We start from the raw sequence: 14605 nt of genomic DNA, 5'->3' as shown, positions 1-14605 counted from the left end.
GGCAATGGTGCAACAGAAACTATCCTGTCCTGCTCTCCCTGCATCCTCCCGGGCCCTCCTGCAATCTAAGCTTCCCAAAAGACAGAGGTCAGAACCCCAACACAGGACTCTCCGGGCTAAAATCAGGGTAAGAGTCTCAGGTTTCTGGGATAAGAACATAGATATCTCTGGGCGGAGGGCATTATTCTGCTTACAGAGCCGTATGTGATCAAGCCCTGCCACCTCCAACTGTGTCCAGATCAGACACCTTCTGTGTCCCAATATTCAGACCTCCTCTGTGTTTCTCCACACACCTCAGCAAGATTACTTCTACCTCAGGGCCTTTGCACCGGCTGTTTCCTCTGCCCAGGTTCTGCCCCTGGTCCTTGAAAGCCAGGCTCCTGTCTTTCCATTTTCACTTAGAAGCCCCCTTCTCAGAGAGCCCTTACCTGCCTACTGAGTGCCAAGCAACCTCCTGGCCACCCTCCCACACAACACCCCACTTCCACGCTCTGCCTCCAGATACTTTCAGGTTTGTCTTGTTTTTCTCTGCCTGCTTGGTGAGCCACGTGACAACAGGGTCTGTGTCCACCTCATCGTTCTCTACCCTAACACGTACTGAGCCCTTATTCTGGACCTGTTCTCTGAATGTCACTCATTTTCTCCTTCCTACAACCCCATGAGACAGGCATCTCAGAGGAGGAGACTGACTCATAGAGGCAGGAACTTGCCCCAGGTCACTCAGCCGGGAAGCATGGGAACCAGAACACAGACCAGGCACTCAGGGTCTTCTCCACTTGCTACACTGCCCCGGGCCCTGCCGCCTCGCCAGACCCAGAAAATCACCTGGCAGGAGAGGCTCTCAGGACATAGTTGTAGAATGAGCACATTACCTTACTAGTTAGATTCCTTCTGGGAAGGTAAAATCTTTAATTATGCAGTCAGAGAAGGCGCTGGGAGGTGATACTGACAAGTTTGTATGTTTTTCACACCACAGTGTAAATGACTGATGGTGTCCGACGCTTCTCTGGAAGAAGCTTTTCTTTTTGTCTTTTTTTGCCTACAGACACCCCTGGCGCTTTCCCTTTCTTCAGATCAGCCAAGAATCATCTGATTCTCTCGGCTCCCTGGGCCGTGCACCCAGTTACCGATCACACTCTGCCCCCAGCCCCTCCTGCAGAGACGGGAAGCCCAGCCTAGGGGAGCAGAGGGAAGGGCATCTCCTGAGCTGGCAGCACCACTTCTGTTGAGGGTCTAGAGGTAACCTGATCCCCGGCATAAAGAGACATGTCTGAGTCAGGAGCCAACCAGATGACAACGGCAAGGTCAGGGGGCAGCCTAGGGTCTCCTGAGTCCCTGGAGTTGCCATCCCACCCCCACACCTCCAGTCTTTGATGTGAATGATGTCACGTCTCAGTCTTACCTGGAAACGCAGCCCCAAGGTGAGCTCCCTGGGCTTTGCTTCCCATTTCAGCTGCTTCCCTCTGCAGAGTCTGGAGCCCAGACTGCCAGAGGGACACGTGTTTTCCTGCATACAGGGAAAATCAATGGTTACTTCCTCGAGATAGAGATTTACTTACTGAAATGGGTAGGTTTGGGTCCTGTCAAATTGTAGGTGCCTATTGTTTTCTTAAATGAAGATGTCTGTGACATCCTTATTTTAGGTTCCAGGCAACTCCAGAGAAGCAGGGAAGACTCAGGTACAGGGTTTGAGAGGACATAGAAAGTTCTACCCACTCAGGGAGTCTGCCCCGTTGTCCCCAGGGCCCCAGGGCTGCACAAGCCTTGGGAAAGTTGGTAGAAGCATGGCAGCCCACCATTGCCCCTATAGATCAGGGGCACCGTCAGGCCTCTGTCAACAGTCAGGGGATGGACACTCCTCCTGGGGCAGCTGGCTGGGAGGCAGGTGGAGGTGGGCACGTGGAGGGAGGGCCGGTGCCCAGATGGTGGGGTGAGCAGCTCCACAGGCATCTGGCTTGGTCTGCCTGGAATCAAGTCCAGTGTCAAACAGAATCCTCCAGGGGGAGCAGGCCTGGGAGGGCATCAGTTCCTGCCTGAAAGACTCCAGGCCAACCCGAGAACCCAGGGCACTGCCTCCTTCCCCAGCTGTTCACATCCCGTCCACACCCTCAGCACTCTCTGCCCAACGCCCCCGGGGGCCAGAAACTGCCCCACGGAGCAAAGGGGTCTCCACTCTTCTCTGTAATCAGGGCCGTCCTTGACAGGACTTGGAAAGAGTCCCCCTCCTTAAGTTGCCAGGGAAAGGTGGAGGCTGCTAGAGAAAGTGGAAGATGCCAGGACAGCCTCCCGGTCACCCATCCTCACCCTGACCCCACCCATTCATCTGAGCACTGTCTCTGGGGGCAGTAAAGCCCTGGATCACTACTGATGAAGGTTTGCAGAATGGCAATCTCTTCCTCCCCACACCCACGCCATCTGCAAGGAGGCTCTGCCAGTCTTCCCATCCAGAGGGAGGTCTGTTTTCCCATCTCCGGATATGGGCGGGTCTTGTGACTTGCTTTGGCCAACAGAATGCGCTGGAAGCGATACACCAGTTCCAAGGCTGGCTCTGGATTAACCACATTGTCTAGTTTCTGTATGTGATGTTTTGACATCTGGGGCCATGCTGACTTGGCATAGACTGCCCCTCTGTGGCAGGGCCAGCAAATTCCTAGAGACAGCAAACAACACGACACCCTCCCTGCCCATGCCCAGCACACCTCTGGTAGCAAACCAACTGAACCAGAGCCCATCGCCTGCTTATCTGGCTCCGAAGCTTGTGAGACACTGACACCCGCCCAGTCCCCGCCAACAAACCTGGGGTTCGGCATCAGATGACTAGGGGCAGCCCTATACCACCATCCTGCTACAATTATCCCAACTAGCCAATCTTAACCCGGTTAGTCCCCTTAACCTGTCTCACCCATTTCTTCCCTCAAAACCCTCAGTAAAGGCTTTCCAGAAGTTTCCCTCCCTCTCTTTCTGCCTGCTGTTGTTCTCTCTGTAGCCCAACTTGGTATGATATTCTCCCTCCTCGACAGTGGGAGTAACACACTATCTTTTCCGGCAGTGTCTCCTGATCTGTTGGCCTCACCACACTTGGAGGACGCCAAAATCCCAGCTTCATTGTAGAACAGCGTCTCAAGAAGTCTTGGGCATTCTGCTAGTCCTGGCCCTTGACCACTTTCTACCATGTGAAAAACCCAGCTAGCCTGCTGGAGGATGAGAGGCTGCATGGAGCAGAGCCACCCTGGACCAACCAGCCGCAGCTAACCTGGCAGCTGTCCACAGGTGAAGAGGAGCCCAGACCCGAAAAGCGGAGCCTGGAGCCATCGAGCAGAACAGTCGAGCTGAGCCCAGCTCAGACTGCCACCCTGATCAGCCAACTCCAGATCTAGAGCAGCCCTTTCAAAACCAAATGCACGGTCCTTGTCTGTTTTGTTCCCGGCCTGGGCCATGGCAGTCACCAAATATTTGTTTGATGAAATGCCCCATTTTCAAAATGGATGATTCCCATGTCCCCGTAGCTTCCGCTCACCCCCATGTATTCTTATAATACAGGCGCCGGTGTATAAAACCCTGCTGCAGGGTAGCAAATACTCCTGGTGCTGCGAGCACGGCAGATACCTTTAATCAAGCATGGTATCCTTTTGTGCTGAGTTCTGAAGTAAACAGCAATCCATCTCAACCTGGAGTCCAGCCAATCCATCGAAACTGGCAGTAGAATTGACACCGATAAGCTGACCACACTACACCGGGAAGGAACATACTTGGGTTTTCATATTTCCACCCTTCTTCATCTCATGTGTTCTCAGACCAGGGAATAGGTCTCAAACCCTCCCCACCTCCTTCCCTCCCGACTCAGTCAGTGGGGGACACTGGATGGGGGCATTTCCCGCCCCTCTCGCTCCTTCCTCTGGCTTTGTTCCCAATATGAGGATTCAGCTGCCACTTCCTCCGGCACATCAGGCTCCCCATCTACAGCGGGGGGATAACGGTGCTACCGTTGCCTGCTTTAAAGTTTCAGGGTAGAAAAATGGTGACATCTACAATAGGAAAGTGATCTGGGAAGGGCTAAGGATCGCGGATTAAAACATCATTTTCCTGAGAACGTGTTCAAAAAAACAAGGGAATAAGCCAAGAAAGAGGAAGACATATGATCTAGAAAACATAAGCTCCAGCGCAGGCCAAAGTCCCTGGGTAGCCACAGGGCCATGAGCCCAGAGAAGGTCAGCATGACTGGGATCCAGGGGGAAAGCAGCCCGACAGAATATGGACTAGGAAAGAGATTATTGGAAACAACTGTGCTTATATAGAGGACGAACCGGGCAAAAGAGAAAAATCTTGAGGAAAACCAAAAAGTTACACAAGAAAGGAAATTAATCATAGTAGACTATTTGGCTTTGCAGCGAACAATGGAACAAAGTACTCATCTGTCCTTACAGGAGATCAATTGTTTAGAAACGGGGAGTAATTTCCAGGGCATTTAACATCAGTTGCCTCAAGAGACAGTGAGGACTGTGGAACAATTTCTTGAAAGCCACAAGCTACCAAAAGTCACCCAAAGGAAAAAGTCTACCCTAAGTAGTTCTGTATCTGTCAGAGAAATTGAATTCATAGTTAAAAACCTTCCAGAAAAGAAATCTCCAAGCCCACATGGTTTCACTGGTCAATTCTACCAAACATTATAAGAGGAACTGACACCACCTCTACACAGTTTCATCCAGAAAACAGAAGAGAAGGGGACAGCTCACAACTCATTTTAGGAAGCCAGTATTACCCTGGTGACAAAACCAGGTAAAGACAGTAGAAGAAATCCATAAATGAGGGATAGCAAACTGTGTCTGTAGAAAGAGGGCCAGAGAGTCAAATTTTTCATCTTCGCGGCCCATAGGGTCTCTGTTGCAACTGCTCGCCTCCGCAATTGCAGTGCAAAAGGCAGGTATGGATGGCGTGTCAGTAATCGGTGTGGACAGATTTGACCAGCAGTGTACTGGATGTGGGTCATGGACCATAGTTTGCTGACCCCTGCTACACACCAATATCCCTCATGAAGAAGATACAAGAATTCTCACAAAACATTAGCAAGTAGAATCCAGAAATATAGACGATGTATACGATGCCATAATCAATTAGGGTTTATCGGGGAATGCAAGGCTGCTTTCAAAATTAGAAAATCAATCACACAGCACTGTAAATCAACTGTACTTCAATTTTAAAAAATTAAAAATAAATTAAAAAATTCAGTCAAAGTCATCCACTTTAATAACTGAGGAAGAACCACAGGATCATATCAATGAAAGCAGAAAAAGCTTGTGATAAAATTCACCATCCATTCATAATGAATACTCCATCAAACTATGGCTAGAAGAGAACCTTAACCTGACAAATGGCATCTGCAAAAACCCACAACCTAGCATCCCGCTTAACATTAAAAAAACGGAATGCATTCTTCCCAAGTTCTAGAACAAGGCGAGAATGTCCACTCTCTTACGCAACACAGTACTGGAAGTTTTAATAAGGCTAAATAAATAAATAAATGGCACATGGATTAGAAAGGAAGAAATAAAATTGCCCCTATTCACAGATAACATGATCGTTTATGTAAAAAAAATCTGAGGGAATCTACAAAAAAAAAAAATGCCCTATAACTAAGAAGTGTGTTCCACAAAGTCACAGGACACCATGTCAACACAGAAAAGCCCACTGAATTTCCATATACAAGGAATACAGCATTGGAAATAAAAAAATTTTAAACCTAATACCACTTAAAATAGCTCCAAAAATGAAATACTTAGATATAAATCTAACAAAACATGTTTATGTTGGTAACTAAAAAATGCTGATGAGGGAAACCAAGGAAGAGCTAAATAAATGGAAAGACATGTTGTTTTCACAGATTGGAAGACTCAGTATTGTTAAGACGCCAGTTCACCCCTAATTGATCAGTAGGTTTAATGCAGTTTCAATCAAAATTCCAGTGGAATTCTGTGGATAGAGACAAGCCGATTCTAAAATTTTAAGGGAAATACAAGCTATAATAACCGAAACAATTTTGAAAAGGAATAATAAAGTCTTAAAATCTATCCAATTTTAAGTCTTATATAAAATTACAGTAACGGGGGCTTCCCTGGTGGCTCAGTGGTTGAGAGTCCGCCTGCCGATGCAGGAGACGCGGGTTCGTGCCCCGGTCTGGGAGGATCCCACATGCCGCGGTGTGGCTGGCCCCATGGGCCATGGCCGCTGAGCCTGCACGTCCGGAGCCTGTGCTCCGCAGCGGGAGAGGCCACGGCAGCGAGAGGCCCGAGTACCGCAAAAAAAAAAAAAAAAAAAAAAGTAAAAAATAATAATTAAAAAAAAAAAAAAAAATTACAGTAACGGGACTTCCCTGGTGGCGCAGTGGTTAAGAATCCGCCTGCCAATGCAGGGGACACGGGTTCGATCCCTGGTCTGGGAAGATCCCACATGCCTCTGGAGCAACTAAGTCCGTGCACCACAACGGCTGAGTCTGCGCTCTAGAGCCCGCAAACCACAACTACTGGGCCCGCGCGCTACAACTACTGAAGCCCGTGCACCTAGAGCTTGTGCTCTGCAACGAAAGGCCACTGCAATGAGAAGCCCGTGCGTGGCAACAAAGAGTAGACGCCTGCTCGCCACAACTAGAGAAAGCCCGTGTGCAACGAAGACCCAATGCAGCCAAATAACTAACTAACTAAATAAATAAAATTACAGTCATCAAGATAGTGTGTTACTGGCAGAAATAAACCCATATGATGCACTGATTTTTGACAAAGTTGCTAAGACAATTCAATGGCAATTCAACAGTCTTTTCTACAAATGCTGTTGGAACAACTGGATATCTACATGCAAAGTGTTTATCTCAACACAAACCTCACACTTTACACAAAAATTAACTCAAGATAAATTACAGATCAAAATGTAAAAATGCAAAACTACAAAAATTTTAGAAGAAAACATACAAGAAAAAGTTCATGATCTGGGGTCAAAGAGGTCTTAGACGTGACACCAAAACCACGATCTATAAAAATAAAAAATCGATCAATTGGGCTTCATCAAAATTTAAAACCTTTGGTCTGGGAAAGACACTGTTTAGACAAGCTGCAGTGAATGAAATCATGCCATTTGCAGCCACATGGATGGACCTGGAGATTGTCAAAGTAAGTCAGAGAAAGACAAACATCATATGACATCACTTATGTGGAATCTAAAAAAAAATGATACAAATGAACTTATTTACAAAACAGAAATAGACTCACAGGCTTAGAAAACAAATTTATGGTTACCAAAGGGGAAAGGTGGGGTAGGGAGAAGAATAAATTACAAGTTTGGGATTAATATATACACACTACTATATATAAAATAGATAATCAACGAGGATCTACTGTAGAGCACAGGGAACTATACTCAATACTCTGTCATAACCTATATGGGAAAAGAATCTGAAAAAGAATAGATACAGGAATATGTATAACTAACTCACTTTGCTGTACACCTGAAACTAACACAACATTGTAAATCAACTCTACCCCAATATAAAATTTAAAAAAATTTTTTAAAGACAAGCTGCAGATAGGGAGAAAATATTGGCAACTCACACACCTGATAAAGGATTTCTATTTAGAATGTATAAAGAATACTCAAAACTTAACAATAAGAAAACAAATCACCCATTTGGAAAATGGGCAGAGGGCCTGAACAGACACTTCACCCAGTAAACTATTCAAATGGCAAATAAGCACATGAAAAGATGTCAATATTATCAGTTATTAGAGAAATGGAAATTAAAAGCACAATGAGATACCATTCCATACCTATTAGAGTGACTTAGAAACAAACAGACAAACCCGATAATATTAAGTGCTGGTGAGGATGCAGGGCAACCGGGTCTTTTATGGATTGCTGGTGGGAATGCAAACGATACAACTGATATGTAATAGAGTTTGGCTGCTTCTGACAAAGTTAAAGATACACTTACCATATAACCCAGCAATCCCACTCCTAGATATTTACCCAAGAGAAATGAGTGTTTTTACATTCACACAAAAGCTGTATGGGAATGTTTACGGCAGCTCTAGTCATAATCACCAAAAACTGGAACTGATACCATGGGTGTCATTCAGTTCAATGGCTGAATTGATAAAAAAAAAAGAGCTGTGATACGTCCACACAATGGAATACTACCCAGCAATAGGAAGGAACTGTGCATCCCCAGAACGACATGGAAGAATCTTAAATGCTTTATGCTAAGTTAAAGAAGTAAGAGTCACAAGTCTATGTACTTTTTGCTTCCATTTATAGGACACTGTGAAGATGAAAAAACCATAATGATGAAGAACGGATCAGTGTTGCCAGGCGCTAGGGTGGCCAGAGGGTGTGACTACATAGGGCATGATGATGTCATTTTGGGGTGGTGGAACTCTTCTGTCTCCTGACTGTGGTGGTGAGTACCACATATAGAACATAGTTCTATGGTTAAGATCATGGAAATGTACACCAAAAACATTTCTTTCCCATTACACTGTAAAAAGCAATGTATCAACTGGGAGTAGACAACCAAAAGAATGAATCTCTAATGGTGGAATTTGGAAGCCTGTGACATGTGATCACAAGGAGAGGTTTTGGAGAAGGGGAAACATTCTGAAATACCACAGCCCCGCCTCCCCACAGGCAACAAGGAGGCCGAGAGCCATTGTGGGGGAAGAGGGTGAGGCGTGGGGTGTGTTAAATGTTCTCCCTTTCTTGTCTCCCCAGCAAGGCTGTTTCTCTTCCTGGGGAAAGGCCACAGAGTGGGCAGTAGTGTTGGGAAAGGGCTCCCACTTATGGGATCCCCACATTGCTCAACCTCCCCTCCTTCCCCAGGACCACTGGCTCTCCAACAGCAGGTCACAGAAATCTTGCAAAGTGACCCAGGACGGATGTGCTGAAAAGTCAGACAAGGATTAGGGGTGATTCTGCTCCCTTTCCCCTTCACAAAGCCCAGTGAGGCAGGTGCTCTCGCAGGTAAAGAAACCAAGGTTTAGAGGAGAAGGAATCTGAGAAAGCCTGGATGTGGCAGGGCAGGGATGGGACCCAGATCTCCCCCAGGAACAGAGCCTGAGAGAGCTTACTTCCCTGCTTGAACAGCAGCTGCAGACATCTGACAACTGCCAAGGTGTCACCACTTTTCCAGGTAACCTTCAGAGATCGGATAATGGCAGTGCAGAGCCCCTCAGCTTCCTCTGGCACTTCCTATCCACCCTGCCCCCTCTCCTGGCCTGGGTGGGGAGCCGGCTTAGGGATGCACCTACCTGTGCTTCTGGCTTTGAGCTCTGGGCCTCAGGTTCTGTTATGTAATCTGCATCGTGGGTGGGACACCCCACTGTTCTGTTGGGTGGGTTGATTGTGGCCCTAGACCAGGCTTCTGCTGCCTGGTGGCTGAGCGACTTCCTGCAGTGGCAACTCACCGCATTCTGCACTCACACGGGCCGTGTTTGGCCTGAACTGAGTTCTCCCTGCCTGGAGCCCCTTCCTGTGCCCCAAGGGCTTCTAGGTGGCCACGGTTGTGCCTGTCAGGTATTCAGTCCATGGGTGAGAGTCTGTGGGGAAGGGAAAAGGCTTGGAGACCAAGGAGAGAGATTAAATTTACTCCACTCCTTCCTGGCCATGTGAAACTTGAGTAAGTCAGAATCTCCCTGGGTCTCAGCTCCCTCATCTGCAAAATGGGGATGACAATAGTTCCCAGACTCACAGCGCTGCCCTGAGAATAAAGAGCCTTAGCAAAGAACGCAGCACTCATCGCTCAGTGAGCTTTCTTTCCGTCTGCCGTTACTATTAGTGTTATGGACGGTATTCTTGGGGTAGCTGCCCCACAGCCCACGGGACACGCCGTCACAGAGGGAGGGGTCTCCAGTTTCCAGAGCCAGTCTAGTGATAGCTGGCTCTGAATCGAGCAACTCCAGTCTCACCTCTGGAAGACACATTTTTATCTGCATTCTTATCTTAATGTTAACCATGAGTTTTTACTGCTTAATGTAAAAGTAAACCTGGTCAAGCACATAAATCCAGTGGGACTCCAACAGACACAAACGTCAGGGAGAGAAAAATTAAACGGCGAGCTGCCTGCAAGTGTGGGAAAGAAATGCATTCCCAAATCTAAGGTCCCCTAGGCTCAGGTGGGGCTGCTTCAGAAACCTCCCACCTGTCTCTGCCTGGGAAACGCGGCGAACTGCTAAGAAAGTTCTGAGCCTTTAAAAGTTGGTGGTGGGGCTTCCCTGGTGGCACAGTGGTTAAGAATCCGCCTGCCGATGCAGGGACGTGTTCGAGCCCTGGTCCGGGACGATCCCGCATGCCGAGGGAGCAACTAAGCCCGTGAGCCACAACTACTGAGCCCACCGCCGCATCTACTGAAGCCCGTGCGCCTAGGGCCCGTGCTCCGCAACAAGAGAAGCCTGCGCACCGCAACGAAGAGTAGCCCCCGCTCGCCACAACTAGAGAAAGCCCGTGCGCAGCAACGAAGACCCAACGCAGCCAAAAATAAATTAAATAAAATTTAAAGTTGGTGGTGGTAAGAATGATATTTCAGTTAGAAATTTAAATGTTGGAAGTTGGAGGGGAGGGGACAACCTCTACCCTAATTGGGCGAGCAGGGAGCTCTTCTGGAGACCTGAGGAAGACCAATGTCTCATAAATCCCAGGGCAATCTTTCTGCAACGCACGGTTCTCACGCGGAGCCCTCTCTCTCCCTCCCCCCAGCGGACCGAGGCTTTCGCACAAACTGCTCGGCTAGACCAGCCCGGGTTCTCCCAGACGCCCGGCCCGCGATGCATCCGATGACAGATGGGGGGGATCTCACGCTTCCCTCTTAAAACTGAACCCCAACTCCAGCCTCGCTCCAAGCCCCCAGCCCGAGCATTCCGGTGGAATGTGGTGAGCCCAGGTCCTCCGGCCTTGGCGTGGCCTCCCCTGCAAGCGGGACAGGGGAGGGGCGGGAGGGACACTGACCTGGGAAGCCCGCGATTCGGGGCAGGCGAGGAAAAGCAGCAGGAGGAAGAGCGCGCGGGGACAGTTGGGCACCATCTTGCCAATCGGAACCTTTCTGCTTGGGAAGGGGAAATAACTTTGCCTTCCCTGCCGAGGTTGTCCCAAGCCGATGCCGCAGCCGCCCCTGCGGGGAGCGGGGCTCCGCGCGGCCCCGAGCGGCTCGGGCAGGGAGGGAGGCGGGAGCCCCGGAGCGCAGCCGGGCCCGCCGCGCTCGGGAGGCGCAGTCCCGGGTCCAGGTGCGCCGCGCGCAGACCTGCAGCCGCAGCGTCCAGGAGCGTCCGCAGCCGCCCGCACGAGACAATCGCAGCGAGGCGGGGAGGCGCCAGCCCCTTGGCCAAGGCCGAGGAGGAGGGGCTGCCCGGCCAGGAATGCGCCTGGGAGCGCGCCCAACCCGCGCGGCTCCCCGAGGAGGCCGGGCGCGACGCCGAGGACGAGCGCGGGCATCTTCAGCGCCCTGGCGGGGGAGGCGGCCGAGGCGGCGCGCACGTGCGTGCGGGATCCCGGGAGCCCACCCCGCGCCGGGACGCTCCTGACCCGCCCCTTTCCCGGCTGGGGATACTGAGGCTGACATCACCCAGCAGAAAGTGGAGCTTCAAACCCAGGTGTGTCCAACTTCAGAGCTCACGTGAGGACATCTTCCTCCACGGCCTTCGGAAGACAGGACTAGATTGGCCAGGAGATGGGCTTCATGAACTCAGACCAAGTTCTCCACTCGAGTAGACTAGTGTCTTTTTTTGGTTTGTTTTTTGTTTTTTGCGGTACGCGGGCCTCTCACCGCTGCGGCCTCTCCCGTTGAGGAGCACAGGCTCTGGACGCGCAGGCTCCGGACGCGCAGGCTCAGCGGCCACGGCCCACGGGCCCAGCCGCCCCGCGGCAGGCGGGACCCTCCCGGACCGTGGCACGAACCCGCGTCCCCTGCACCGGCAGGCGGACTCTCAACCACTGCGCCACCAGGGAAGCCCAGACTAGTGTCTTTTTAAACAGTGCTATCGGGGTACAAGAACACACATGCACTGTGACTCAGAATCGACAGCCCTCCTCATTTGCTGTCCTCCACTCCCCCAACGGAAGGAGAAACTCAGTTTGGACTGGAGGCCGGGTTATGGGAACACTGGATGCTTTGCTAAGGTCGGGTGGGAAATGCCGCTGGGAAGGGCAGACATGAGCAGTCCGAGCATCCAGGGGCTGTGGGAGGAACCAGATGGCCTCAGCCCCAAGCTCCTGGAAAACATTATTTAAGTTCTTACTGGAAGAATGTTTTCAGAAGGCAACACTGCAGATGTCATGGTGCACACCAAGTCTGGCCAAGCCTCAAATCTATTTTTCCTTTTCCGAATTTCACTTAGCAGAGCCCACTCAGAGCTCAAGGCACAGAGCTCAGAAGGCTGCAGCCTCAGAGCAGGAACCGTTTTCCTTTGGAAAGGAAAGTTGGAGACCCCTGGAAAGGGGACTGGTGGCGCCTGGTGCAGCCTGGCCACCTGGGCAGGAGTTACCCAGGAAATCCTGCTGGGCTGCCCCCTCCACCTTCCTGCCGGAGGAAGGAGAGCAGGTCTGGTAGTCCTATCTGCATTCCTGTGGAGACGGCTTGAGAGAGACCTGGGCAGAAGATTGCTTTTCCCTGTCCAGGTGGAGGGCCCTGGGCAGCAGTGACCTGAGCCCGGGCGGCCTCTGGGAATAGTGGTTTTCTGCCTTTGCTCTCTGTGCCAAAGCCCAGCGTCCCCCTCTCTGTCTGCACTCTCCCCACCCCTACCCACAAGGAAGGATTCCTTCTGGTCACTGTGGCTGTGTTTATTTTGTATTTTATCCTACCTTGTGTTTACATGGCAGCCCCCAAAGCCAAGGCTTCTCAGGCGTGTTCCGGCTGTGTGCTGGAACCAGACAGATGTGCGCTGGAACCAGCCAGATGTGTGCAAGACCTATTGTCCTCTTGAGCCCTCTGAATGGATTCATAAAGCTGGAAGGCACTCCCGATTTCACCAGTGAAGAAACTGAAGCCGGGAATGGCTGAGTGACTTGCCCATGGTTTGCAAACCCAAAGGTCTCCAGAGCAGGGCTGGTTCCAGCACAGGCTACCTTATCCCACATTTTACTTAAATAATGCAATCATAGGATTTCGGGAATTTTATTTACAGGAACAGAGTTTTTCCTGTTTCTTTTTTTTTGGTTTTCTTCTTCTTCTCTTTCTTTTCTTCTTCTTTTACTTTTCAAGCATTTCTAAGTTTCAACACAGTTTTTTTTCCTATTATCAATTTCCATTTGTTTCCCTTGTCCTATGGCTGACTTCTATCTAGTGCTCTGGCATCTGCTCCGAATTAACCTTCTAAGGTCCCACTGCCCCAGCAGTACCATCCCTTCTCTCTCTGTCCTCAGCTGCCCTTGACCTGTGGTCATCAAGGCACACCCTCCACAGCCAGACCTGCCAAGGCTGCAAAGAGCAGACAGACCGTGAGAAGAAGCCAAGCGCCCTCTATTCAGGGCTCCGGAAACCAACCTTTGACTTAATAAGACGGGCCTACCTCGATATTGTTTCTTCTGTTTCCTCTCTATCTCATTTTCCAGAGACTATTCTAGAATGTCAGGGGATGAAGGGGGTCTAGATGTCTAAAGAAAATATTGGTAAAGCCTTTCGGCAGAATCGGTTGCCATCTCCTGGGCTCAGTGCTGTCTCTCTGATACACTCACATTCCCTGTGTAAAGTGGGAATACAAAATGGGGGAGGAGCGGAGCGGCTGGGCCCGTGAGCCATGGCCGCTGAGCCTGCACGTCCGGAGCCTGTGCTCTGCAACGGGAGAGGCCACAACAGGGAGAGGCCCGCGTACCGCAAAAAAAAAAAAAGACCCGATCAGAAGCAGTACCCAGTCTAAATCAGCCATTCCAGAGCGGTTTCCTGGGACCCTCACAGTGACTGACACGTCGCTTTTTCTCTTTCGGGTTTCTCGGGCTCCTCTGTGGCTGAATCTTGTCTGTCATCTCATTCTGAGCTGCTTCTCCCTCTTTGTCTCCTTCACTCACCTCTATCTGTGATTCTAAGTGTAATCGACCCCCACCAAGCACCTGCAAAGGGGCCCAGGAACAAAGCCCAGCCTGTGAGCCCGAGCCGGGATAACAGGGTAGGAACAGGGGGAGGATGGTCTAGCCGGAGCACAGTGACTTAGTCTGTTACTCTTTACACAAATATTTATCAGGTGCTAGCTCTGAGCACGGCCCTTTTGTGAGGGGCTACGGGAGGCTTTCACACTAAATCTCGAGCCCCAGCCAACCAAATCGTGTACTCCTGTGTTGAACTTTGAAGACTTATGTATGATGTCATGACAGCTAGAAGAGACGTTCCTCCCTACAAAACCGTTTCCAATTTTATAAAATGAAAATCTGTAGGAAAACAGATTCAATTGTGCCTTGATTAAAGACCAAACACCAGTTAACATCTGCCAAAAGGAGGAAATGCTGCAAATCCGTGAATGCCGTTCCACAGTGAAGTCCAAGTCCCTGTGGGAGAGGCAGAATATGGATGCAGCCAAGGACACACAGCCCTTGAAATCAGACACACCTGGGCCGGATCTTACCCACTACATGTTGCCAGTGTGAC

At 50.1% G+C, this 14605-nt stretch overlaps 1 protein-coding gene across 2 annotated transcripts in view; it reads right to left on the bottom strand.

Moving 5' to 3' along the window:
- The window catches only part of FBLN7 (fibulin 7), a 44853-nt gene extending 33798 nt beyond the window's left edge, over nt 1-11055 (bottom strand). For both annotated transcript variants that reach the window (XM_065891489.1, XM_065891490.1), the window contains exon 1: nt 10981-11055. In XM_065891489.1, the coding sequence (XP_065747561.1) occupies nt 10981-11055 (75 nt within the window). The remainder of the gene's footprint in view (nt 1-10980) is intronic.
- Nucleotides 11056-14605: the final 3550 nt, after the last annotated feature.

The sequence above is a fragment of the Phocoena phocoena genome, chromosome 14 (genome assembly GCF_963924675.1).
Source record: "Phocoena phocoena chromosome 14, mPhoPho1.1, whole genome shotgun sequence".
Classification (NCBI taxonomy): domain Eukaryota; kingdom Metazoa; phylum Chordata; class Mammalia; order Artiodactyla; family Phocoenidae; genus Phocoena; species Phocoena phocoena.
The sequence above is the reverse complement of the archived record's forward strand: the minus strand, read 5'-3'. Positions and strand labels throughout refer to the sequence as shown.